Raw genomic sequence first — 27,132 nt, forward strand, 5'->3', positions numbered from 1 at the left:
GTGGTCAGGTTTGGGAATCATGTTCCCTTATCAGTAGTTATCATCTGGAATAAATGCTTGATGTGTAAGGGGCATAGATTATGAAGGCAAATAGATAAATTGACTTGCAAGTAGAGTTAGAAGGCCTGTCATAGCAAATGTGGAATCATGAGGTAAGACAGTGCTTCCCAAGAGCAGACTAAGTGTATTTTCATTGTGTGACTTTTATAGTTGCATTTAGGATATTTTTTATAGATTAGAAAGATAACTGGAAAAATCTGTTTGTTTTTTTTTTTATCAGGCTCTTCAACATTACAATATTGAGTCTTAAGTTTTTTTGGTAATGACTGCTTTTTATTATATTTTTTCATCAGAGTATTTATAATCTAATACTCTTTCAATTGTTTCCTTTCCTTTTGCAAGCTAGGAGCACAATTTTAGGTGCCAGTTGCTACAGTGCTTTGTGTTGACCTGGTTAGCAGCATGGTTTTGGAGGGTACCCAAGGGACACATTAGGCTATTCTCCAGACAATTGAGAACAAAATTATTCACTGTAAGACAAATTAAAACGTGTATGTATTCATGCTCCTAGATAGCAGGTTTTTATCTACTGTTGGGCATTTGTTGGTTTGGTTTTTTTTGGTTGGAGAACTATGTCTTGAAGTTATTATTTTCAGAAAGTACCAGACCTAGTTGGGGATAGCTGAATGCACAGTGATCTCTTGGTTCACAAGTTTAGCCTCATCAGGAAAAGGTCACTATGTTTAAGGCACAAGACTGGATGCAAGTTGACAGGGGTCTTTTACAGCAATGTGTGAGTTTGGTGAAATGTTTGCAGAGCACTTCTTATGTTATGATTTCCATTTAAAGGTTAAGTGTGACATTTCATTACTTCTTAAAGCTAAGTTTTTTGGGTTTTTTTCCTCAAATTATAGGGGAACTGTTGTTATTTAAGCTAGATAATTGCTATATTAAAACAATTTGCAAAAACCATACTATATTGAACAGTCACAGCTGCAGCATGGAGACATAAAAACCTGATGTCCCTCTGTTCAAAAAAAAATGCAAACTAAAAAACTCAAAGTACAGCCAAGTGGATGTCTTCTGGTATCTTGAAGGATGTCCTGTTTAGGATTTGGAAGGGTCCTAAGGGAATCGCATCCTGTAGTTGAGTATTTAGCAGAATATTCAAGAAACAACAGTGATGTTTTTAAATTTGGTAATCGGACAGCTCATATATAGTTAGGTAGTTAAGACTTTGATCCTAAATTGTGTTTGATTTTTGTGTGTGTGTAGAATGTTTGAAGTTACGGTCTTTCTGTTTGGTCTATCCCAGGCAAAAATACTGTGAAAGTAGTGTGCTGTGGATTGCATCATGTTTTGAGTGTGGTTGGGGTTTTTTGTTATTTCTGTAGCTGAGAGCAGTTATCAGAAGGATTTCTTGGTCATTTTTCTTCCATGCAAGTAGGAGATTGGACACCACTAATTTAACACTTTAGATATGATGAATGTGTGTCTCTCCATGTGTGTATATATATTTATGTGTATTTATCTAAAAAGTTGCCCACATATACAAGATACCTGCTTTGAGTACCTTACACACTTTAAGTATGTTACAGTGTGACTGAGTTATGAATAAGCCTGTGGACCAGCTCAGAGCAGTAATTATTTTCAGATTAGTTCTCACTTAATCAGACTGAGTTTATTGCAATTGTATGTAGCTGTAGTCCTCCTGCTACTTCAGTCAGTCATCCTCCAGACCTGTGGAAGTAAAAGTTCATATGATGCAACAAGGGTATAGTTTCAAAAGTTGAACAAGTTGTCATTTCTATTCTTTGTGTTAAGACATTACTCATTTTAACCTGCTTAGTGGAGGAACCCTGTCTAAACCAATGGAATTTACCTGAGTATATAATTGGAACAACACATCCAGACTTCAGTGTCAACACCAAAATGTAATGAAATCTGCTATTTCTTGCTGTTCATATAAAGCTGCTTTATCTTAATTGTAAAGTCATGCTGAGATTAATACTGGCAGCATGTGGAGTTCCTTTTTTCTTCCTCTTTTTTTTTGAAATTTTAGGCTAAACTGAAACACATTGAAGTTGGAATGACTGACTGAAATGCATTTTTTTATACTGTTTGCTTTCTGACATTATTTTTGAGTAGATTGATTGGTGTAGCAAAGTAAATCTGATTTTGGATACCTTTGGTCTAATACATGATTGAGTGGCCATTTGTTGTGTATGTAACTGAAATGTATGTGCAAAAGTTGAAGTTTGAGACACTTATTTTATTCTGCCTTTATAGTCACTCAGTGGAGAGATACAGGCAATTCTAGGGGTAACTTCTCTAACCTGTTTTACATGGATACATTTGGTACCTGTTTCTATACATGGAGTATAATGTGGGGTGGGCTGTAGCCAAATAGACACACTTGAGCTCTAATTTTTATGTTGCTGGGAAAGGACAGATGAGCTTCATCCAGGATTTTCACTGTGCTGTAAAATTTGGTGGTATTCTGGCAGTAATCCAGAAGTTAATTGAATAGTAGGTAGTGTGGTAGAGTTTGGGAAGATGTTACATGCTGTAGTATAAAAACACTGGCTGTACATCGGAAGACTTAGATTCTGTTCTTTGCTTTGCCATTCAGTTACTTTCTTATTTTGGACAGCCACTTTATTTGCATTTGCTACTGCTTTTTCATCAGTAAAATTAAGACTGTGGTACCTGTCCTTTTCAAATTGTTTTGAGTGTTGTGTTGACTCTCTAGCAGTAGTTTTTGGTAGAGTTCACTAGCAATGTTTCTGAACGCTAAAGGGAATACTGGGTGCTATAAAACGTGAAATATGACTGAGAATTAAAGTGTCCTTTTTTTTTTTTCTTTCTTTCTTTAGAGCTTCATCAGATGAAGAAGTGATACTCTTGAAACATGACAGGAAAAGAGACTAAATAAAAGTTTTCCTATTTCAGGAAAAAACCCCAAAATGTATAGACCAGGGGAAACGGTCAAACGTCGACTCAACATGCATGCCGCTTCTCGGATACGAAGCGTGGAAGTTGCTAGAGGAAGAGCAGGTTATGGGTTTACCCTTTCTGGACAAGCTCCTTGTGTTCTTAGTTGTGTTATGAAAGGAAGCCCTGCAGATTATGTTGGACTTAAAGCAGGAGATCAGATATTTGCAGTTAATGAAATCAATGTGAAAAAAGCCTCTCATGAAGATGTAGTGAAACTTATAGGAAAATGTTCTGGAGTCCTGCATATGGTCATTGCTGAAGGGATTAGTCATATGGATTCATGTTCAAGTGATGAAGAAGTTGGTTTTTATGATGGGAAGGGGTGGCTGAAACCCAAACCTGACTCTAAAGCTCTGGGTATAAACAGAGCAGAGAAAGTTGTTGAAGAAATGCAGTCCGGTGGCATTTTCAACATGATCTTTGAGAACCCTACTCTTTGTGCTGGTCATGCAGATAATTCTGCACCAAAACAAAGGTCGTTTTCAATTTCTGCTGGTACTAAATTTGAAACTGGCAATGAAAGTGTAAGCAATCCAAACCTGCTGTCAAGGGAAGAAATATCCAAAGTCCTGAACGATGATTCCGTTTTTAGAGTTGGACTAGAGAGTGTGGAAGACTTTGGATTAGATGCAAGCATTTTAAATGTTGCCATGATTGTAGGTTACCTAGGCTCGATTGAACTTCCTTCAACAACCTCGAATTTGGAAAATGAGAGCTTGCAGGCTATTCGTGGATGCATGAGACGTCTGCGAGCAGAACAAAAAATCCATTCACTAGTGATGATGAAGATAATGCATGACTGTATTCAACTCTGCAGTGACAAATCCGGTGTAGTGGCAGAATATCCTGCAGAGAAACTGGCATTCAGTGCTGTTTGCCCAGATGATAGAAGATTCTTTGGACTAGTTACAATGCAGACAAATGATGATGCAAGCTTTGCTCTGGAAGATGAAGGTGTTCTGAGGACATCTTGCCATGTTTTTATGGTGGATCCTGAACTATTTCACCATAAAATTCACCAGGGCATAGCAAGACGTTTTGGACTGGAATGTACAGCAGATCCAGACACAAATGGCTGTCTAGAGTTCCCAACGTCATCTCTACCTGTTCTTCAGTTTATTTCTGTCCTGTATAGGGATATGGGAGAATTGATTGAGGGAATGCGTGCAAGAGCTTTTCTTGATGGTGATGCAGATGCTCATCAGAATAATAGTACAAGCAGTAACAGTGATAGTGGAATTGGAAATTTTAACCAAGAAGAAAAGAATAATAGGGTTTTGGTGGTTGATTTAGGGAGCAATCCAAGTAAACACATTCCTAACAGCATGTGGGAAAATCCAGTAGGAAGGGGACAAAATCAGCCTGCTTCCCATTGGAATGGCTTCTGTCATGAACAAGAAGGAAACGTTCCTTTAGAAGTAATTCAGAATGATAAGTCCCAAAATGTAAGCAAACACCTAAGTCCTTCTGCTCGTATTGAAGTTCCCCTGGTTTCCTCCCGAAATTCAGTACCCCCATCAAAGAAAAATGCTGCAGGCATAGGCAATCAAAGGTGGTTGCCTGTGCATGTTTTACAAGAATGGCAGCATGGAAATGCTAGTGACCAGGAGTCCTACACTGATTCTACGGATGGCTGGTCAAGTGTTAACTGTGGAACTCTTCCCCCGCCAATGAGTAAGATTCCAGCTGACAGGTACAGAGTTGATGGCAGCTTTGGTCAGCCTCAGTTAAAATCTCATAAAAATGAATGGTCTAAGAAGATGTTTTGCATGCAGAACAAATTTGCCCCTCCACACAGTATCAGGAAGTCTAAAGAAGATAAAAAGGTAAGAATGTAATGATGCTGGCTCCTAAAAAACAAAAATGCATGCCCAACAGCCTATGGTATTTTTACACCATAATATTTGCACACTAAAATTTAAACATGTATTTTATCATTTACAAAATTTCAGATGAAGAAAATAATATAGTTCTTTCTCCTTCACTGAGGCTTTGCATATTCCTGTTTTAATTGACTGCAGCTCTGGAATTGTAAGTTTGTGGGAAGTGTTGTCTGTTAGAGCTTTCTCACATTTCTTCTGGTCTCTTCATTGTTTCCAAATGTTGCAGTGGCATTGCAATAAAAGGAGACATGACATTCTAGCAACTTCAGTTCCTTCTGACCTCCAGCAGCAAAAGAATGGAAACAGTCTGCATCTTCAGTCTGGTTCCTTTTTTATAGAAGGCTGGCTTGCAAATGGTATTATTTTAGTGATATCTATTTTTATAGAGATGTAGTCTAATCGTTAGTAAAAAACTTGTGTTATACACATTTAACTTTAACTGAGACAATATTTTTATAAAAATTTGCTCTGTCAAACGTTTCAATCCAAGTAGATTTAAACCTACGTCAAAGGATAATTGTTAGTGGTGAATATAGTGTCCACTGTTAAGTCACAAATCTGACATTCTGCCAGTAAACTGTAATTCAGATTTTATTCCAAATTCCTGCTTCATTTACTTGTTTTGTCTACTATTAGGCTTCTATAAACCACAGTGAGAAGATGTAAAAAGTGTGGGAGGGGTATCCAACATAATTATGTACCGTTTGCTTTGTCACATACAGGTTTTGCTGTTGAGGGAACTAATTTCATGTTGTTTATAGCTGGGATTCTAGTAAAGCGGAGGCCATTTGTGCTAAACTAAACGAGTTACTAGCACAGTTGTATCTAAAACGTTTGTCAACTCCAGGGAAAGACACAACCTTAAACTCCAGAACAGTATTGAAGAAGCATTGTCCTTTCATGAGGAAGTATTGCTTATATGATTGATTCAACTGTCCATCATGCTATCCAAGTCTGCTTTTGAAAAAAATGTTTTTTTCACCTGGTTAAAAATATCCAACTGCTGCTGAAGTGGATTACAGTAGAGATTCATTAGTTGTTTCATACTGTTATAAACAATATCTTTGCATTGGTGTGACACTCAGGCATAGATGCATAGAGTTTTTGGGGATTAGAATGAAGAACTTCAGAAAATTTTGGTGTGGAAAGAGAAATTAATTTTTATTGCTTTTCTTGCACTGTGAAGCCAACAACTTTCTCATACATTCTTTTGTGTGCTTTTTGTGCTGAAAATGAAAAAATGAACTAGTATATATAATAGTATATTTTTAAGGTGAAGTGACTGCTGCAGGCAGCAATGTTTTCCAGACCCACAATAATGTAATAAATTTCAAGTCATCTTAAATAGGTGGTGATTCACACTTTTCAAAAACCAAATAGAAATTATCCAAATGGAAACGTTTCATGTGTAAACATTGCCCACCCAAACTACCTATCCATTAATTCTATCTGCTACTCTGAAGACTATGTGCTCCTTGTCTCTTTGCTGGTGGACCAGGGAAAAGGCCTTTTTATATGCAGCACCTGGTGCAGATGCATTTTGAATGTTGGTCCCAAGTGCTCCTTGGGAACTGGACCAGCTGCATGGGATGCTGTTGAAATTCCTTCAGAGTCTCTGCAACAAATTTATGTCTGCAGTGTTATTCATGGTAGTAATATGAATTCGATTTTTTTTTTCCCCTGGGAGATTTAAAACTGAAAATATTCCTGAAATGTTTGAAACTTTTATTTCATGGAAGTCAAGAATATGCCAATGAAAATCTCATAGACAATTTTACATTTTAAGATGGAAGATGTTCTATGTGTGGGTAAACAATAATAATATTTCACCTACTGTATCATTCAGATCAGTATACACCAGTATATATGTTCCAACACTAAATGTCTCAGTCTTCCCTTTTAAGTGTATTTACTAATAAAATAGGCATTCTCTTCTTCGATTAATAACAAATCTGTTTGCAAGTCTCATTTAAAATGTTCCTACGTGGCTTTAGCATTTAGTCTCCTCATTAAGGCTATAGAACCTCTTTTGCATTTTTATTTTGTTTTTCAGTATTATTGAAGGCTACTGAAACTGCTGAGAAAAGCTCATGGAAGTCTTGAAATCATTTGCAAGCATGAGTTGCAAGCACTTAGCATTATTCAGAGCAATTCATAAAGATGAAGTAGTACTACGTTCTTACCTTAAATCTTTAATGAAAAATAGTCAGGGGATGTCATTATTGATGAATGTACCTCTGTACTTCTTTAAGTACTGCAGAAATAGAGAAAATCTATGTTTTTGCATATTAGAGCACTAATTTGCTTTCATAAATAATGATAATTAGAAATTCAGACCCTCTTTTTGCTTTGTGTGAAGAGAAGAGGTAAGACTGTTAATTCTAAAACATTATTCAGATGGATTAGATGCTGGGTTCTGGAAAACTATGTGTCCTCAGCTTCCTGTGACCTTTTTAAGTGGTAAGGACTGATTTCACACAGCATGCTCAGACACATTCCAGTCATGGAATAAGTATATAAAATGGCCACGTAGGATTACATTAATATTTTTACAACCTAGTGGCTGAACGTAACGCTTCATTTAGCAGAGCAGTCCTTAAATTGCTTTTTAATTAAGGTGGGGGGTTTTGTCTTTTATGTTGATACTGAATGGTAATACATCCTACAAGTGGGAGTGTGTAGAAGACACCAGAGGGAGAAAAGGTTACCAAAGTAGAGTTTTTTGATGGACTCTGCACATCCATATTATGCATCGTCTTCCTTGGAGTTTTAAGTACATGCTGGGGAAAGGATGTGAGTTCCTGAATGCAATTCTGATCTAGCAGAACTGCTGTGCAGTTAAACAGATGATCACAACAAATGTAACTGAGCAAAATACACTGTTACTATACAGTGTTAGTGGTGGGTAAGAGGGTCATAAACTGATTTTATAGGTGCACTGATAAAACCTTTGTGAATGGTACAGAACATGATCAGATGTGAGAAAGCACTAGTGAACATACCTATTTAAAATTGCACTTTCAGAGCTGGACATGGGAAATGTTTCTTGTTGGTAGGAATAGGTATGGCCTTTCAGACTTAGGTTACAAGGAAGTAAACATGTTTTCTGAGTTTTGTTTTCCCTTTAATGATAAAGTTTTCAGCTTACAAATTAGAATTGTGGTTAATTTTGTAATAATTGGCAAAAACCCTTTAAAAATATTCTTTTCACCGCTACAAAGCATTTTAAAGGTCTGTATAAAGTGTGAATAGTTGAAAAATTTAGAAATGCCTAATTTGATTAAATGTTACTGGATAGCATGAGGTTTTTTTGTTTTGCTTTAGAATGTTATAAGGAATTTATCCCTAAATCACTGAACTCATAAAATTGCTCTATTTTTCTGGGTTTTATTCTTTGGGTTTTAAAATGGTTGTTGTACATGGGAAGAGGAGAACTAAACCAGGGAAATTTTAGTTCTCTTCTATCTCTTCTGAGATTTACTGGAAGGTACGTACCTCTGGCCCTGTGCACCCTCTAAAATTACTTCCTGTACTGAACTTCACATTTCCCATATTTCTTAGAAGTTTCATGTGAACAGATTTCTTTTGAAGCATCTTAGGAGACATTTTGGGTCTTTGTCTTTTAGATCCTCGAATTCTGTAAGCCTTAGACCAAAACAAATAGTGGGAGGCCTGGTGATATTGCTGAAATTCACTGAAAAGGCAGATCGTGGAAACTAAGGTGGCTTTCAACCTCAGAATGACTGAGGAGATTTCTGGTGTCGAGAAGCTTCTAAATTGCTGTAAGACTCATAGTGGGTAGGCTAATGAGGTCAAGGAGCAGATCAAGAGTTATGTTTTCAGTGGGAATGGAATAATTCCTGCTTTTTTGTGTGTTACTCCTTTTGTGCTCTACTGACTTAGCTGTTGCATTATTTCCATCTTCTTCAGCACTCCAAGTTCCAGTCACTTACCTACGCTGCCTTTTGCATGATTTTGGGTTACGCAAAAGAAAAGCACCATAAACAATATGAAAACATCAGGGGATGTTAGGATTGGCAAGGAACTTGAGAAATTGCTGCACAGGGAAGCATTTCTTTCCCTCTAGACTAAATGAATATAATACATTTGATTTTGCTCAGCCCTCACTCTCTGTTTTTGGGCTAGTGCCTGGCCAAAAATATGTCTACCCATTACTGTTTTAAATTGTCTTACTGGGAAAATACTCCTTTTTCCACTGGAAAGCTTTGTAACAGTCTGTTTAGTCTTTGAGTTTACTCTCCATGAGGGTAGAATCCTAGGCACTGATGTCTCGTCATTCTTTTTGTAGAAAGAAAGTCTGTTTTTGTATTGTGGAGGCAAGTACAACATTTAAGATCACAAGAGAGAGGTTTTACAACCTGACCTTAATAACTAGTATTTGGGTACTAGGTTTATTCCAAAAGAATATGACAACAGTAAATTACAAGGTAATTAAAAAGCCTTTTAAAATTTTGAGTATTGATTTTTAGAAACCCTTTTCTGTTTCACATTTGTTTTAAGACTTCTATCTTGACCATACTATTGCTTGCGCTCATGAAGTGTGAATTTGTAAACGGATCCTATTTGTAGACCTTAGAGGAAGAAAAAAATATATCATCTCATTGTCTTAGACTCACTGGACAATAGTATTGCAAATACGTTTTTGTTTTTAAACCAAAAGTCAGCTGCTTTGTAACCTTCATGACTTAAGCTATTGAAAATATTGTAAAAATGTAGAAGAGAGAAGACAGGTAAGCAATACTGAGGGGTTCATTAACGCATGTTTCCTTGGTGATATATTTTCTGGTTTACTGTAATTGTTACTCTGTTTTCATCAGAAGTTTAACTGTAACTAGTTCAGAGTTGTCCTTGTTTCCAAAGCAAGTACTACTGAAAAATATACACTGTTCAAGTTAAAAATGGAATAGTTTTTTTGTGAAAATTTGTAATTTGCTTCAAATCCAAGAATTGCATTTTTTAATGTTGGTAACTGAAAGGCAGATATTTTAGATGCAAAGACAATGTTGGCAAAGCTGTGTGGTTCCCATATTTGTTTTTTGTTGTATAATTACATGTTTTTTTCCCTTTCCTCTGCAATTCTGTTTGATCACTAGCTTAAATTGTTCCACCCCAGCTGTTTATAAAGCAGAATTAATGGCAGCTGGATTGCTATTCTTACACTGTGCAATTTAATGTGAACCTTTGGAATTACAGGCTTTGATCTGATTTGAGATGTACGTATATACCTTCAAGAGAACTCAACTGAAATCTGAAACATCAAGCTAGATCTTGAGAATGTGCTAATGTGAATTAATCTGGAAAGAGGCATTTATATGAAACCGGTCCTCTGATACATTTCCTATGAGAAAATGAAAAGCAATTAAGCGTTCAGTAATTTAATTCAGCCTTTTCATATGATTGTAATCTTCTAAAATTTTAAAAGGTGGTCAGTTCTAGGATCTTTAAAAATGTATAAAAAGCCAAAATAATGGTGGGTGTTTTTCTCTGAAAAAGAAATTACGTAAAATCTGGAAAGTAAATGATTGTAGAGCAATGCTGACTTTGTGAAATTTTCTCATTTCAAATTTACGTGCTAGGGATTTAGATTTTTTCATTATACCTGAATTTAAATGTTTTCTAGATCAAGTGTAGGTTTGGACTGCAATTAACATCATGAAAATTAAGGGGAGATGCTGGCATCGTAAGTATTTCTGAGATAGTTTTGAGTTGCAAAATCATAGAAGAATGTAGCACCTTGAGAAACAAAAGTCATAATAAAGTAGTGTCGAGAAAAATAATTAGCACAGAATGAGTTGAAATAATAAAAATGGCTCTATTTTAAGTTTTAAATGTAGAAGCTTTGAGATAGAAGATTATAACATTATTGTCTGAGCTTTCAGTTATACAAAGATAGACCCCAATTCCTTGCAGTTGAGAAGATGTAGAGAAAAAAAGGAGTGTAAAAGAGCAGTTCTTCACTCTAGAAGAAATACATCAGTATGGAATCAAAGGTCTTTGATTAACAAAGATAAATATGGAATTGCTAAAACTTGCCTGAAGTATCTAAACATAAACATGGAAAAATGAAGCCTCAAGAGAAAGACTTGAAAATAAATCCCATCAATAAAATTGCCATTAAGACATCAGAAAGTTGCAAAGATAGTACTAGAGGAGGATTTTCTGCATCATCCAACCAAATTTTAGGTCTTTTAGGCAGTCATGTATTGTCATGCCTCCCATACATTTAGCAGCTGTACCTTGAAAAAAAATGTGTTTGCACCCAGCCTTCTACAGAAATGTATTACATTTCTATTACAATGTTAGACACTTGTTTTGATTTTTCCAGTATGAAATCTAGTCATGGGCACCTTATACTCATTTCCTCTGCTGCTAGTGACTCCTTTAGTGAATTTGAGTCTTTTTTTCAGTGTTTACCTTTTTGTTCTCTTTTGGCTTTAATTTTGTTTGATGTAAAGCAGTTAGTCTTTCAGTCTTCTGGGAAGTAAGGTTTTCATTCTCTGGATAACTTTAGTAGCTCTTTCAGTAAGTATTCTAGTTTAAATTCTTTCTTGGAGCTGAGTGGCCAAAATTTTATGCTGATTTCCTGGTCAAGCTTTTGTGTAATTGTAATACACAATTACAAATACAAAAATAATACAAAAATATACAAAAATATATTTTCCTGTCTCTATTGCCAGTAACTTCCCAAAGTACCTCTTAACATATTACTTTTTGCATAGCACATAGCACTGATGGTTAATACTTCTTTTGTAATCAATCAGTAAAAACATCCATATATATATCAAATGAGATATCCAATATTGAGGTCAATATTCTGTTTTGGATACCATCCAGGAGCAGCTGCTTAGAGGAATCCTAGAAGAACAGTGAAAAAAATCTCCTAATTTGCAGCAGCATGTGGTTTAGAGACTTTCCTCTGGTAGAGGCACTATCCATCCATATCATTGTGTGTAATAACCTTTGTTCTTGAATTTGTTTTTTCTTAAACTCAGTTGTACTTCTGGCATTCCTGGTATCACTTGACGTATATTCTGCAGTTTAATAGCATGGAAAGAAAACAGTACATAATTGTTACTTCTATATAGTTTCATTTCATACCTGCTAATATTTGCCATAAGAAATACTGAACAATCTTACTGTCTATTTTCTCTTAGGCATTTTATTTTGTTTTAAACCTCAACCACCAGTCACCTACTTTCCAAACAGAAGTCAGCTTAGTCTCCTCCCATGCAAAAGTTTTTTGTAATTTTAGTCTTTCTCCCTTAGTTATGCTATATTACTTTTGGTATGGGTTGACCAGTATTATAAGCAGTGGGCAGGCAATGTAGTCATAAAACTTATTTCTTGATTTCTTTCACTTTTCTCATGAATCTTCATTTGCCTTTTTGATTGTTACTGATTATTGGGCCATACTGACTTAATGTTCCCAGCTAATGCTTACCTAATGTTCAAGATGATTTCGAGCCACTTGTTATGTGTGTACTTGTAATTTTCTCCACGTTTTCCTCTAGTGTACTCGGATCTTTTTGTTCCTCTGCAATTTCCAATTAATAGGCTTCCAACTCATAAAGGATACTGTTATCTTGTTATACTGAGAAAATGATTTTACTATTCCATCTGCATTAATGCCATCAGCATGTGTGCTTTTTTGTTTGAAAAGGGATTAGGCTAGTACTGAAATGTAGGCGGTCAGTGTTTTGTGCTTATTATCCTTAGTACAGGAGACAAGCAATAAATTTCATTTACTTGGATGTCCAGTGTGACAGGACAGCCTATTTTCTGTGTCTTCCCAGAGTGCACAGAGATCTTACATGAAATTTTACATCATTCTTTATTATATTATGGGCCGAACTGCCATTAAAAATGCCCCTGTAATGGTTGGAAGGCAGTGAAATGATTAATAAAGAGGTATTCTTAAAAGTGACCAGATCCATTGACCAGTAATGGTGAGTGATACCATTTGAATCCATTGTCATACTGGTGCCAAAAAAAAATATAAATCATTACAGGAATTAAAGGCTGTGGAAAAGCTGTCAGTAAAGTTTGAATGATGCTAGACCTCCCCCACCTAGTCCAGTTTTCTGAGGTGATACCAATCCATGATGATGGCAGCAGTGTGGGGCAGCCTGGAGGGTGTTACTTAATTCTTTTTTGTTCTATAGCATATGGAGCCCTCTCTTATCAGCATGCCGTCTGTACCTCAGGACTTACTGCTTCTGTTCCTGCTATGGTCCAGGGGACTGGACCACAGCAAACTCTTTCCCATTTCCTTCCCAGATTGTTTTATCTCTTTCAGGTACGAGAGGCCCTAACCCAGCGTACCCGATATTTCAATCCATCCCATTCTCAGGCCCCACAGACCCTCACTTTACAAGTCCTGCAAGTCTGTGCTGTCAGTTTTTGGGTGGAGGAGCGTGTGACACTGGCTGATAGGATGAGGGGCAAAGGGAGGTGATGGCCTACAGTCTGACTGCATTGCTTCAGCAGGGTGGTCGCTCTGCTAACAGGACCCATAATCCGAAGAATGGGCACTTGGGGATGGTAGTGGACAACAGAGGAAGATTAAGCCAAGTGGTCCAGAGGAGGATTTGAGACTAATGTTGATGAAAATATTTGTATCAGCTGCTTTGTTCTACAATCCTCCAAGGCTTTCACTGTTTTTTGAGATTTTGGGCACCATGTTGGTATTACTGTAGCATCCCTGTTTCCCATCCCTTTTCAGAAAGGTCTAAATTAGGAGCTTTCTTTCTGAAGTCTTAAGCTGGCATTTTTGTAAAGATGAACTGCTGCTCCAGCTTCAATAGCTGGTAATAGGAGTAGAACACATTAAAATTTGAGATTTTATAGTTAGTATGATTAAGCTCTGTGACACATAGAACATAGCAAATTCTGTATCTAGTTGAGCTTCTTAAACTGAGGCCTTTTAAATTGGTGCTGTTATTTTTTTTCTCCTTTGAGATAAAATCTGTGAATATAAGCACCCTCCTTCTGTTATGTGCTTTTTAGAGGCAATTAATCAGAAATGAGTACTCAAATTGACACTTTTCGTACAGGTGCTCATAGTCAGAGCTTTTGTTAAAAGAATCTAATTTATTAGGACTTTCTAGTGTAGGGAGATGCTTACCTGGGAAATTGACTTCTGGTTTTATATAGTTCCTGTGTATGTTCCACCTGCTCTTATATAGAACCTGCTTGACAGAAACAATTTCTATCAAAATTACTACATACCAGTAACTATATTTTTGTTGTAGAGCTCTTATAACTTTGTTCATGGCGTTCAATTACTTATGCTTTTTTCCTCAAATATTTTAAAAAAAAATCACTCAGATGCCTCTGAATCGTGTGAGATTGGCTTTCATTGTGAAACAGTTTTGAAAGCATCCTTCTGTAAATGTAGATGATCAGGCTTGTTAGTGGTGTTTTTAACCTTTTAGATTAGCTCCTCTTCTTATATTTTACCTTTCCCTCTTCCTGGTCTTCCACACCGCAGCCAAAATCTCTGTCCTGTAAGATTTAGCCCTTTTAGTTTCCCCTCAAGGTCACAAACTGTTTTCTCCATGAAAAGATTAAAATTGCTAGATGTTGTAAAGCTGGCCTAAGCCTCACTGTTTTTCTTTCTCCTTTTTTCCTCCTTTTTTTGGATTAATTGTTGCCAGCTGCCTGTATTTTGTCACTGTCCGGGAGGCTTGAACACCTAGTAAAAATCTCCCACTTCCTTACCCTCTTGTACACCAAAAGCTGCCAGTGCCCTTTCCTTGCTACCTTCTTTCTGCTCCTCCAGCTTTTAAACTGTTGTACCAGAGGAGAGGAATCTTATTGTTTTATTAGTTATATCCACATATTTGGATGAGAGGACAATACCACATCTAACTGTAGGAAGACACAAAGACTGTGTAATACAAAATGGGAAATTTCGGGTTGTTATGTGTGACAGTTTGTTAAAAAGTTACAGTGCTTGGTAAGTGCATTTGCAAGAATACGAAAGGGCATGATACAGCTCATGCTATAGCTGGTAATTCCTTTAAGCTAATTGAAGATGTTTTCTAAAGGTGTTTGGTTGCTTTGGGTTCTGAATAATTGATAGTTTCATGAACTTGCTTCTGTGCACTCAAGCTCCAGGCTTAGAGTATCGTATTGACTATCATAGTTTCGCATTGCATTTCTTTGGTAGTACTAAGAGTTCCTGTCACTCTCAGGCCAAAGCTGGCAAGGAGAGTCATCGGTTGTGTTGGCATGACTGTGGATCTGTGTTAGAAACAGGATTATTTCATGTTGTAAACCATAGTTTATTGTTAGTGGAGAGGAGGGGGGCAGCCTGCTGCAACTTGGGAGCTGGTGTGAATGGTCAGAGGTACATGCAAAGTCCTTAAGCTAGCATAGCTGCTGAAAATAATGTTATATAGAACTGCTGCCTAACCTGTTTATCAGTTAAAATTACTTCTAAGATTCCATCCTTTTTCTATCTGTCTTTGAAGAGCTAAATTTGTGCAGGTCACCTTTAACTGGATAATTTTTGTTCCTTCTGTCGGCAGTCTGACACGAGTCGTGCTTCTTCACTCCCTCTGTCTTGTTAACATACAAAATACATTTCCCACTTTCTCATTTGTACTTTCCTTGTACACATTTCTTGTTATCAAACAGAAACTGTTCTTACTTGGACACATTCACAAACTGCTGCTGTATCAATCCTTCTCTGGTGACTTTTGTTTTTAATGCTTTTCCTGTCAAAGTGGATTAGGAGGTAGCTCATCCACAAGACCAAATAAGCAGGTTCAAAATTAAATTAAAACCCCTGTATTTGAAAGGAAAGAAAGACTATAGTTTGGTCAGTGATTGTTGCTTATTTCAGGGGAGTGTATTTGCACTTGCCATTTCCTGTTAGCCTAAGGAAAAGGGGTGATCTAGTCATATACTAAAAAAAATAATTATGCAGACCCATTCATTGTCCTGCTTTTCCTCTTATGATTAAACATTTAACTGGTATTTCAGTCCATGCTAGTTCATAATTTTTACTTTGTTACACGAATAGAAAAAGGAATGGATTTTTTTTAGAGCATCAGTGTCTTAATTCCTTTAATCTTTGTTGGTTTTCCTCTCCATCTGCCAAACTATGACAGGGTAAAGGCTTTTAGAGATAAGTTCTTTTGTACTTTGACCATAATAGTAGTAGCAGGGTTATAAGTGTCTGCATTGCAAGACACAGAGGATGTATTGCTGTAGGACATGCTTTTCACTAATCAACTTGTTTCACAAATTTCTGTGCCTTTCTGTTTGTTTCTGGATTCCTAAAATGAAGATACTTGGTGAACTATCGGATGGATGTTTTAATTTCTAATACTGTCCTGTGATAGGATTTCATTGATTTTCTTGAATATCTAGATATTTTTAGAGTTTTCTGTTACAGATTCAGCAAGACAGTGTTTCTGGAAGAGAATCTTGAAGATAGGATAGTAAATAGTTCTAGGGTTTATAGGCAATCTGTATTTAAAAAAAAACATAGACCAGTGTTCATGTAGCAAATTTCAGTGATTTAATTTGGCAGCTAACAGTGAATGAAACAGCGGGTTTTTTTGTCATACAGTGTACCATTTTGAATTTTTTTAGGTTCATTTAATGTTTTTTAATATGTCTTCAATAGTGTAATAAAGACTTTCAGAAGTAAGAGAATTTCTTTAACAGACCACAAAATTTACATTTATATCAGTCATTGCACTAGCAATCTCTCTTGCTCAAATACCGTGGATTGCTTTACCCATACTGATTAGTACGTTCTAGCTTCAATGGCTGCTCTCTCTTCAGGTCATGGATGCTTTTATTTCCAGCTCTTCAGAGTCCTATGAAGAACACTTGCCAAAATGCTGCTGCTATTTGCCTAAGCTACATGATTCTGTATTTGTATGTGTATGCAAGGCAATTTTTTAAAATTGATCTACAGAAGATCTGCCTTCATAGTCTGAATATCTGGAATAGAGTCAAGAAAAGATGAAATTAGCATTGTTACCAGGAAATGGAATAGTTTGTGAATGTCTTCTTTAATTTCCTAGATTATTAATTTGATTCTTCAGAGCAAGGAAGAGATTTTTGTCAGTTGAAAACCTTTTCCTAATTGCAATTGTTAACCAGATAAGTTGGGGAAATGTGAATTTTTACATTTTGTAATGGTTTCTTTAAGCACTGTTTTATTCTCACATATTTTTTTTTTTTTCTCCTGCACTTATCTTTATCATTCTGTCCAGGGCTCAGTGGTGAGTTTTGTATAAGAATGTCAAAAACTGTAGATAAAAATTTTGATTGGATACTAATCTACTGTTCTCTTTTCCACTACCACACAATTTACAACTGTTTTTTGTCCACCCTCCTTTCTCTTTCTTATGTTTCTGACCACAAATAGGTAAGCAGTATTTAATTCTAAAATGGGGCATCTGGTGATAATTAATCCTATCTAGAGTCTGCTTCTCAGTGCAGTCTAACTAGATTTGTCTTGAGGCAGTTTGTTCCTTTTTCTTCAATTTGTAATGTTACCATTTCAAAACTTTTTTGAGTGTATATTTTATAGTTGTGTATCTTAGTTTCCCAGAATTGTGTATGGCGATCTCCACTATTTAAACATATACTGGATAATGTGGAGTTCATAGTTTGACACGGATTACTGCATTAGGTGTAAGCCTTCAGTTTAGACAGGAAAGACTGCAGTGACTGTAAGGTATGAGCTGAGTGTGAACCACCTCAGTGGTACCTGCCTGGATGAACAGATGATTTTAAAAGTTGCTCAAAAAGACAGGAACTATCATTCCAGTGGGTGCTATCTGTGAACATTCACAGAGAACAACCTGCCTGTCTTCACATTTAGTCGATCATTTTAGCAAAAGCCTTCTTAGCTTGTTTATACTGCACTTTTAAATGCTCTTTCAAAAACCTTAGAAGCTATTGTCCATTTGCCAGATTTCCAGTTTACCTTGGTAGAATCCACTCAGTTTTCTTTTCTGCCAATAAAAAAACCCTTACTAAATTGAAAACTGGGGGGAAGGAGACTGCATGTAAAAATGAATCACTTCTAATACTAAATGAAGAAGTTGGAGTCTCAGCTTGTTGCAGTGATGAACCCTGCAACATACTTTAGATCCAGATTCCTGTATGCTGTCTTACATCTTGAGATTTCTATGAGCTTGTAAACAGTCAGTTGTGAATACTGGTGACAGAGCCCTGTTGGTAAAGAATAGTGCTAAATCCATGGGAATAAGCAAACAGGCAGACATCTGTTGGATACCTTTCATTTTATTGCAGTAAGGAAGCTGTATAATGTTGTTGATGTTCTCTACTTTGGGTGAGTGGTTGTTAGTATAAGGTTATAAAAATTGAAATTTATGATTTTATTTTGGTTAATGTGATGTGTATAGACTTTCAAACAAGTGATCAAAGGGATACTAAAACAGTTCAGAATTGAGAGCACAGCAACTTGCCGAAAGGAAGAAACAAATACAAATATAAAATATAATAAATACTACAAAGCTGCCAATAAGCAATTATAAAAGTACTAAAAAATATATTTTTAAGCTTACTGTGATGAAGAAGGATGCTGAAATGAAATAGAGGAAAATTTATTCTGAATTAAACTCTGCTGTTTTCCAAAGTGAAAAAGCATCAGAAGACAGGGAGGAATTTTCCCAACATGGACTGTTACAGTGAAAGGAATCCAAAATTCTAGGCACATAATCACAAGTTTTCATAATGTGGTTGGTTTATGTACATCTGCTTAGCACCAGTCACTGACTGTGTGCCTACTCTTAGGTTTAAGCTTACACTCTGCCGTTTGGCATAAACTAGATATGTACGTGCTGAGCTGTTGTAGCTTAACTGACATCTGGTGACTTTGTAAGGAGGGAGAGACTTATTATGGGGAAGAGAGAAAGCCATTAGATTTAATTATTACAGCACCGGTTCTAGTCATGGAACATCCAGGTGGTTTCTTTCCCCAGAACAAAAGGGCCTACATTTTGTACTGTGTGATTTAAAAAGTTGGACTTCCCAGTAGGAAGCCTTTTAATTAAAAAATAAAATAAATTTAAAAGTGTGAAGAAAGATTCCAACAGAAGCTGGGCAAGATGATTTCTAGGATGATGATTTCCTATAGAAGGAACAAATATTTTGTCATTGTAAATGTTTTCCAGTTAAGACATTAAAGAGCTAGTATGTTTTGCTTTTAATTAAGCTCTGTCTACTAATACTGACATGTTGCATGTGTACATTTTAGCAGCCTAACTGATGACTCATGTTTATACAGTAACTTAATGCTGAATATTTATGATATTTCACTTGAGACCGGAAAAGTAAATATTAATGATTTTAATAAATGATTTTACAGGAGCATGGCAAGTGACAAACTTGTGTTGAAGTTGTGGTCCTGTTACAGGTTTGCAAATCCATCTCCTTGGAATTCTGTACCTACCAATGCTTAAAATTCAGGTGCTGTTGCTGTGATCAGCCATGTATTAAATTAAAGAAGTAAAACAATAATATGTATTTTATGTTTTGTTTAGGGTGCAAAATTTGGACATCCAATGGGATTAAGTCAGGCTCCTCCCCCGCGTTCTTTGGTTCGAAGATCATTTGGAAGATCTAAGCGATTTAGTATTACTCGTTCTCTGGATGACCTTGAGGTAAATAACTTTCACTTAAAACTTAGAATTGAGTCTTAGGAATTTACAGTAGTTAATGCTGATCATTAGTGAAAGAAAGCAAGCGGTATCTGTAATGTAATAAAGTTACTAATCATCATATGACATTTATGTGAGGGGAATACAAATTTTGGGCATCACCTGACTCTTTCAGTGTTTCTTTAATAGTTGATATTGCTGCCAGCAGTGGCCATTGTTTCTGTGGAGAATCTTGACTTACCCATCACAGCTGGTCACGTAAAGTAAAACAATACAGTTTGACTGAACAAAATGTTCATCATATCTTCGAAATCATTGTATCATGATATTGTACAAAAAATCAAGTTCTCATGATGTTCTTCTTTTCATTCAGCTGATGATCATTGCATTGAGAATGTTTCAAGAGGTGAAATTTGTTGCTAGACCAGGTTCTTTACATAACTTCCTAAGGAATGTAGCTTACTGCGTATGGAAAATTTTTTTAAAATACTTAAATTTCCTCCTTATATGTCAACAGCTGAGAAAAGGGAATGCCTAATGAACTTGGTGTTGGTCATTGGTTATGTTGATTTTGAGTCTTTCTGAGTGTAATGTAATAATGCTATTTCACATCTGGTATAAAACATCAGCTGATGCCTGGTTCTCAGTGGCCAAACCTTATTGATTTTGGTGGAAACAAGGAATAAAAAGTCATCTGAATTTTAAAAGCTGTTCTGCCTGCTTTGCTAAGAGCCTTCCTCAACCAGCTGTAGGATTATGGCTTCATTATATCTTCTGTTCTAGTGTGCTTCCTTGGGAAAACCTGACCCATAGTAATGTGAAGGTGAATGGAGGGTTTTTCCCTTGTCCTTTTATGATGCTTATCTGAAAGAAGGTTTGTGGTTGGGGAGAAATAAAAATATGTGCAGAGCTTTTGGCACAAGAACCGTGTAATACATATTACACTGCTCTTCAGCATGGGAGGGAATGTGGCACACTGATTCCTCTAAATGGGAAGGAGGTGTTTAAAAAGCATTTGAGATGGGAGGAGGAAAGGAGATATTCTGAGTTTCCTTTCGTGGGAAAATGTAGGAAGAATGGCATTTTACTGACTTGGAATTAAAGGAAAGCGGAGCTTAGTGCACTGGATTTTTAGGGAACAATATATGGAAGGAGCTTCTGGTGTGCTTAGGGAATGCAGGTAGGAACTGTGATTGCTTCTCAGATGTCTTAAAGGATGTTTTTTAATTGTGGTCTATTTCTATTTTGTTACCTGAAGCTTTTAAGTGTCTCTTTATTTTTTTTTCTAATAATGGAAAATACTTTTTCATTTCTTTGCATTCATAACTTTAATACAGTAAGTGCATAACTTTAAGAAACAGAGCAAGATCTTCTGGATAAAGCTGTTTGGGAACTATCTCGCTAAATCTTTCTTAACTGGGAAACTATGATTTCTTCTAAATTAAAAAAGCTTGCTAGTATATATTACCAATTATGACAGGATTTCTGGTCACAGTAAGAGAGAATCTTGTCAATATCTAGGAGCCTAGAATTACTAGCACTAGGCATGTGCAATAGAAAAAACACGGTTCACACCATGTTCTTCTGGATTGAAATTTCATACAGATTTATATGCACATCTCATATTTTGAGAATTTTAAACACCAAGGATATAATTTTATTTCTGTTGTTGGAGGTGTTTTACATTGCATAAAGATTCATTAAAATAGGGACTTGGTACTTTGTTAATTTCAGAACAATGGCATGGTTACTGGCCTAAAAAGTCAATTTTTCTCTCATGTCTTAGTTGGTATGGTAGCGTATACAATTTGAGTAGCACCAGCAGGAGGGATTGAGAGGCTCTCTGGGTTACACAGTGTAGTAGTTGTTAAAGCTGTTACTTTGGATAGGGAAATTTACATTCTAGGTCACCATATGAATTGGACAAAGAAACAATCTGTATTGAAATCTGTGTTTGGATGAATGCCCTTACTAACTACATGTGGCTATTTGGGTGTGGACCGCTCTCTGTTGATTGCTGCTTTTCACTTGGAAAGCTCTTTCCCACTCCCCCACCCCCCCCTCCCCTTTGCATGCCATAAGAGAATGATATCCTAGCCACCGGGAGAAATACCAACCCAGAGAAGAATTTCAAAAACTTCTTAAGTCAAAGTAAAATAGTGTTGAGGTGTTTTGATTTTGGTTCTAACTTTAACATTGCTACTGCAGCACTTCTCCCAAGTACTATTACACTAAGTATAGTGGAACACCATGGTGTCAGTACATGTTAAGATTATTTCAGGCCATCTATTTAAAGTTGCTGGAAGAGGAGATAACAATACCAGGAAATTCTTAAGAGACTCCACCTTTGGAATAATGATTCTGAACATATTACATAGGCTGCTTGGTTGCTTTTTTGTTCTTTCCAGTTACCTTAGCAGAATGGATAACGTAACCCAAAACGTGAAGTTTGAAAATGAATATGCTTCTCTGATCTTGTGGGTTTGATACCTGTTAGCATCCAACTTGGTGTTCTAAATTGAGCAGTGTAAGCAGGTTCCTTGCACTTTCTTTTATGGGCATATGCTGAACACTCTTCATTTGCTTATGGGTCTAAACAAGGCTGTATTTGGATTTTTTGTGAAAGTATGAGCTTGCTCCTCTTGTCTGTGGAGCTGTAGTGTGTGAAATACCAAGTGTCAGTTTTGCTGTCTTCTGCCATAAGGTGGCGTGATTTCTTTGCGGTTTGGTGATTATTTTTTTTTTAATCTATCGAAGTAAATATATCTAAAAATATATTTTAATTTTAATAAAAATATTGCAAGAGAATATTTCACTTTTTCTTTTAAATTGTTAGATTATGGCTGCCTCTACATACACAGACAATATTATTATAAGGTTAGAATTAGCTGTAATGTTATAGCTGGCCCCTCCTCAAGCATTTTCCTCTTACCTGCAGAAGCTGTATGACACACAGAAGAAAACAGACAAGTTCGTAGAATTAACCTCTAGGTGCTGCTTTTACTAATAGAACCTGTATACAGGATTATTTTAAATCTGCAGGGATTAAAGTAGGATGACAGTGCAAAATTAATGGATGCAGTTATGCTATGGAAATTGTCTCACAAAATAAAAAAGACACAGTTCTGCCTGAACTGTGGAAACTGTGCTTGTTCACACCAGGGCTGAATACAATTATCTTGTAAATTGGAACTGAATCCAGAAAATTAGCATGTCTAGGATATGCCTTAATTATGTTGTTTTCACAAGAAATGTATTTAGAAATTTTTCTTTATTAAATTACAAGAAAACTGTTTTTATTAAGAACAGATTCCTTTTTTGTATGCAGTAATAAAAAATATTAATTTGTATTAATAAAAAATAATTTGTTGTTATGAAATAGTGTCCATTAACAACTATGTTAAAATTCTGTGATTTCCACCAGTTTTACTTTATAGCATGTTTTCTGGTTCATATTTGCAAGGTGTAGCTTAAGCTAAATGGAACTTGCCATGATTTAGGATTATTTAATATTTGGACTAATGAGAGCATATGATCCTATCTTTCTTCCTACTTTTTTCCTCTGTAGGTAAGTGCCATTACTCTCGTCCTCTTGCACAATTCTGTCCTAGCAAAGAGGCTGGTTATAGATTGGTAAACACATTAAAAGTGATTCTATGAGACTGCAGAGACTAGAACACTGCTTTTGTAAAAATTTACGTGAAACAGAGTAATCCTTTTACTCATCAGCCGTTTTGGAATCAGATTCCGTAATATTTTCAACTGTAGCTCATTCCATTAAAATTTTAATTTTTCTTGAGGTCTGTAAATATGGGGGACCCTTGCAGTATTCCCTTGAAGTCAGTAAGTTTATGTTCCTCCTTGCCAAGGAGAACATTCAAAACTGTTCTTGAAAATCATTGTGGCACTTGTACTTCTGGTATTTGTCTGTATTTAAAAGTGGGGCAGAATAGCATCATGAGTGACCGTGATGGCAAAAAAGTGCCAAGCTCTTTGAGTATTGGTAAGTAATCTTTTAATGTAGAAATTGTTTAAAAAATAAAGACTTCAATTCTTTTAACTAAATATCAGGACAAAAAAGATGGCTGTTGCTGATTTTCTTGTCTTCATTCTGATTTGGAAACCTTAAAGCGGTATCCTTTATGAAAAAGAACATTTGTTGGATCAAATTTCTAGAGTTCAGTAGTGTTTTCAAAGTTGGAATGTATCATATATTCCTTTTAAAAATCAGTGTGAGGACTTTGTTAGAATGTTCTATCTTAATTGTAACCATTAATAATGCAGTATTATTAGCTGTTATTATCGATAATAATGCTTGATTTTTTTTTCTATTTTGTTAATTCCACTGAAGCAACTTTTTTGTATTTCATCTGCTAATTGAAAGCATACAACAGATCTCTCTGGTATGAGGTTTTTATACTAATGAATGACATGTCTCTGCTGGATGTTAGCTTTGGCATCTGTGGGTGGCAAAAACCCCTAAATGCTCATTTGACTTAATAATGAGTTTTTAAGTGGGTACCTGTCTTTGACTGATTTAAATAATCAGACAAAGCTTACACTGGGAGATTATAGCTTGTATTAGAGCAACTAGTATACTAGGAAAATCAGACAAGAAGAGCTAAACATGCCCCAAACTTTTCTCACCCTGTCAGTTGATCTAATAAAAAGTATTAACTCTCCCTGCAGAGTTTGTCTTACTGATGTTCTTAGATCATCACGATGGCCACACCACCACCACTATGGCTAGGATAATTTCATTATTTAAATCAAGAAGCCTCTTCATTCTCAGCTTATAATTGTGAATTTAAATTTGAAAAAAATGTGTATTTTTGTCTTAGGTTTTACTAGGTTTGTTTTAAGCTATGCTAACTTGCCATGGGCTGCCAGTGTACACAGGTTTCACCATGTACTACGTATTGTGTCTTTTGCATGTATTTTGTCCTAATTTTTGTCTAAGATGTAACTGACCAATTGATAGGTTTGCTGTCTGCTTTCATGAAGGTGGTGAAAAGGCGAGTTGTGAAATAAAACCTGCATGCCAGAATAAAATCTCCATTTTTGTATGTAAAAGGTAGATCTGGAATTTTAGCATGCTACTAATAGAGTTCTTATGGGGCTACTGTTGTCTCATATATGGATATTCTGATATAGATATATGTAGATATGGATAGTCCAGTGCCTAACACTGCTGTTTTGGATCTGTGACCACAGCTTAGGTTCTTTGTTTCTTTTTTCCTTTAGCTAGACCTGTCTGATGTTGCTTGGTGGAGTAGCAGTGAAGGACAGATCCGTTTCTTGGAGTGTGCCACCTGGGGTCAGCTTTTAAAACAGGACAGTGTAAGATGAGCAGTTAGTGATTTTTGCAGTCACTCGCTATAATATATAATAGCTCAAACCTGCTTGCTGAACTATAATACATAGCTTTAAATAGTGTAAGTTGGTCATGACATTAAATGTTGATTTCTTTACCTTCAGTTACTGTAGTGTACGTAGTCATGGAGCGGACCAGTAAGGCTTTGAAAGCATCCAGTGCTTTCTGCCAGGCATTCTTCTGCTCTATTCAGACCTTTGACTGTTACAGTCCTGGTAGGCAGGGGTTTGCAATGTTCCCATTGTCACGTTGTTAGAGTTGTCATTTATGTGGCTTCATCCTGGGCTAACTAGCATATTTTCTCAAGTGATTTCAGACATGGTTTAGTAGTTAGCCCTAATAACTGGCATCACTGTGCCCAGCGGGCAGTTCAGATGCAACCAACTTGATTGGTAGGAGGTTGGGAGAGCTTGGTGGTTTGATAGTGGCCAGAAAGCACCAGCTGTCTTTGAAAATAGCTTATGGCACTCTTTATTTGCCTAGTACAGATATAGCCAGTGTGTGTCTAGGTTGCCATCATCTGGTTCTGGATGATGCCTATGTTATCCCTGTTATCCCTCAGTCTTTTCTTTTTTTTTCTGTCATCATTCTTAGTATGTCTTCCAAGAACATAATTTTTTCAGATTTTGTTCTCTAGACTGCTCTATTAAGAATTTAAAACTCTTTTCAGCATAGTCTAGAAGATCATCTTCAGGCTTTTACTTTGGCATGTGTGATCTTATCAGGTACTTTAGTTATATCCATTGTTACTCCCTAAATAAGGAAAAGATCATGCCAGTGGTATATATTTATTATTTTCACAGATTGTGCACTAGGATTAATGTTAAGCTGGTACTTTATACTGAACCATAATTTTTAAAAGTTACGGATATATGCTTTTAAGTTTTTCTTACAATTATAGACTTTATCATTGAAAGTTCTTATGTTCTTCACACTGTTTCGTAGAGTATCTGACAGAGGTGGATTGGTCAACAGATGAGTACAGTTGTGTGTAACGTCTTTATTGTGAATTGGAGACACTTACCTCTAGATACAATCCAGAATGTTAGACTGTGTGGTATTTTTGCAGACAGTGAGAATAATGGGATTTATTTTCTGTTATTGCAATTGGTAAGATGACCATACTTAAGTAATTTTACTGTTTACTGTTTTCTCCTGCTTTTGGGTTATTTTGTTTATTTCATATTATGGAGAAATTTGCCATGTAAATTTGCATATAAAAAGTGGAGTAGTCAGAGAATGTGCCGAGAGCTGGATTACATCTCTACTTCCTTTGTTAGGTGCATGTGGCAATGCTTATCATGGTAGTGCTCATCCCATACTTTGGTGCCTGAGAAGAAGGCCTGTGTTGCCTAGGATGGATTCCATAGGGAATTCAGTCCCCATATGTGCAGACATTTGCCACTGTATGGAGAAATTTCTCCCAGAGGAAGCAGTCAGCACGTTGTCTGACCCTGCCACTCAAGTGGTGTCCAAGCCTTACTGCCTCTGGGCTTGGCTGTCCAAATCAAGCCAATTTCTGTCACAGAACCAGAGCACAGCATATGCTTTCAGGGACTAGTTAGGAATGTGTATTCTTCCTAAATCCTCAGGCAGTACGCCTTACTTCTTGTCAGTAGCCAGTACTGCCAGATGCAGGTGAATTCATAAGCTGTCAACGTATCTGATGGAGTCACATTTATGAAACTACAAGGATCAGCCAAGGTAGCCAAGTTAAAGTAACAACCTGAAGCTACAGAGGGGTCATATCCCTTAGTTCAGCAATATGAAGGTATCAGACCTTGGTTTTGGCTCTATTATTTTGGTTCTGGTTTCCTTCAGTAGTGAAGAAACAGTCAATGATCACAGAACTGGGACTCTTGGTAGACGGGCAACCTCTCAGGTGCCTTTCTCTATAACCTTTGGTACCTAGCATTTGTTTAAAATTGGGCTTACTCTCTTTGAACTGAAACTGTTTGCTCTTCTGGCTCTAATTCATGAGGTACATGACATTAAGTCAGAATAATACCTTACTGCACTGGGGTCTGTTGCTGAAATGCAGAGTTATTTGCTGTGTAAGCCTGGCCCTTGCTTCGGTTTCTTACCTTATGCCTGATTTAAGAGCATCTTGGCTCCTCCCAAGAAGGTGAGCAGTGAGGCGAAGTTACTCAAGGTAATAAGGACAAGAGCAGTCTCTGAAAATGAGAGCAGCCTGCTTTTATAA

General features: G+C 36.4%; 1 protein-coding gene across 4 annotated transcripts in view; it reads left to right on the forward strand.

Moving 5' to 3' along the window:
- RGS12 (regulator of G protein signaling 12) overlaps positions 1 to 27,132 on the forward strand; it is an 87,451-nt gene that overhangs the window by 3,492 nt on the left and 56,827 nt on the right. For all 4 annotated transcript variants that reach the window (XM_055714475.1, XM_055714459.1, XM_055714463.1 and 1 more), the window contains exons 2-3: positions 2,877 to 4,823; positions 19,439 to 19,558. In XM_055714475.1, the coding sequence (XP_055570450.1) occupies positions 2,967 to 4,823; positions 19,439 to 19,558 (1,977 nt within the window). In that variant the 5' untranslated portion in view covers positions 2,877 to 2,966. The remainder of the gene's footprint in view (positions 1 to 2,876; positions 4,824 to 19,438; positions 19,559 to 27,132) is intronic.

This window comes from Falco cherrug, chromosome 1, assembly GCF_023634085.1.
Source record: "Falco cherrug isolate bFalChe1 chromosome 1, bFalChe1.pri, whole genome shotgun sequence".
Taxonomy (NCBI): domain Eukaryota; kingdom Metazoa; phylum Chordata; class Aves; order Falconiformes; family Falconidae; genus Falco; species Falco cherrug.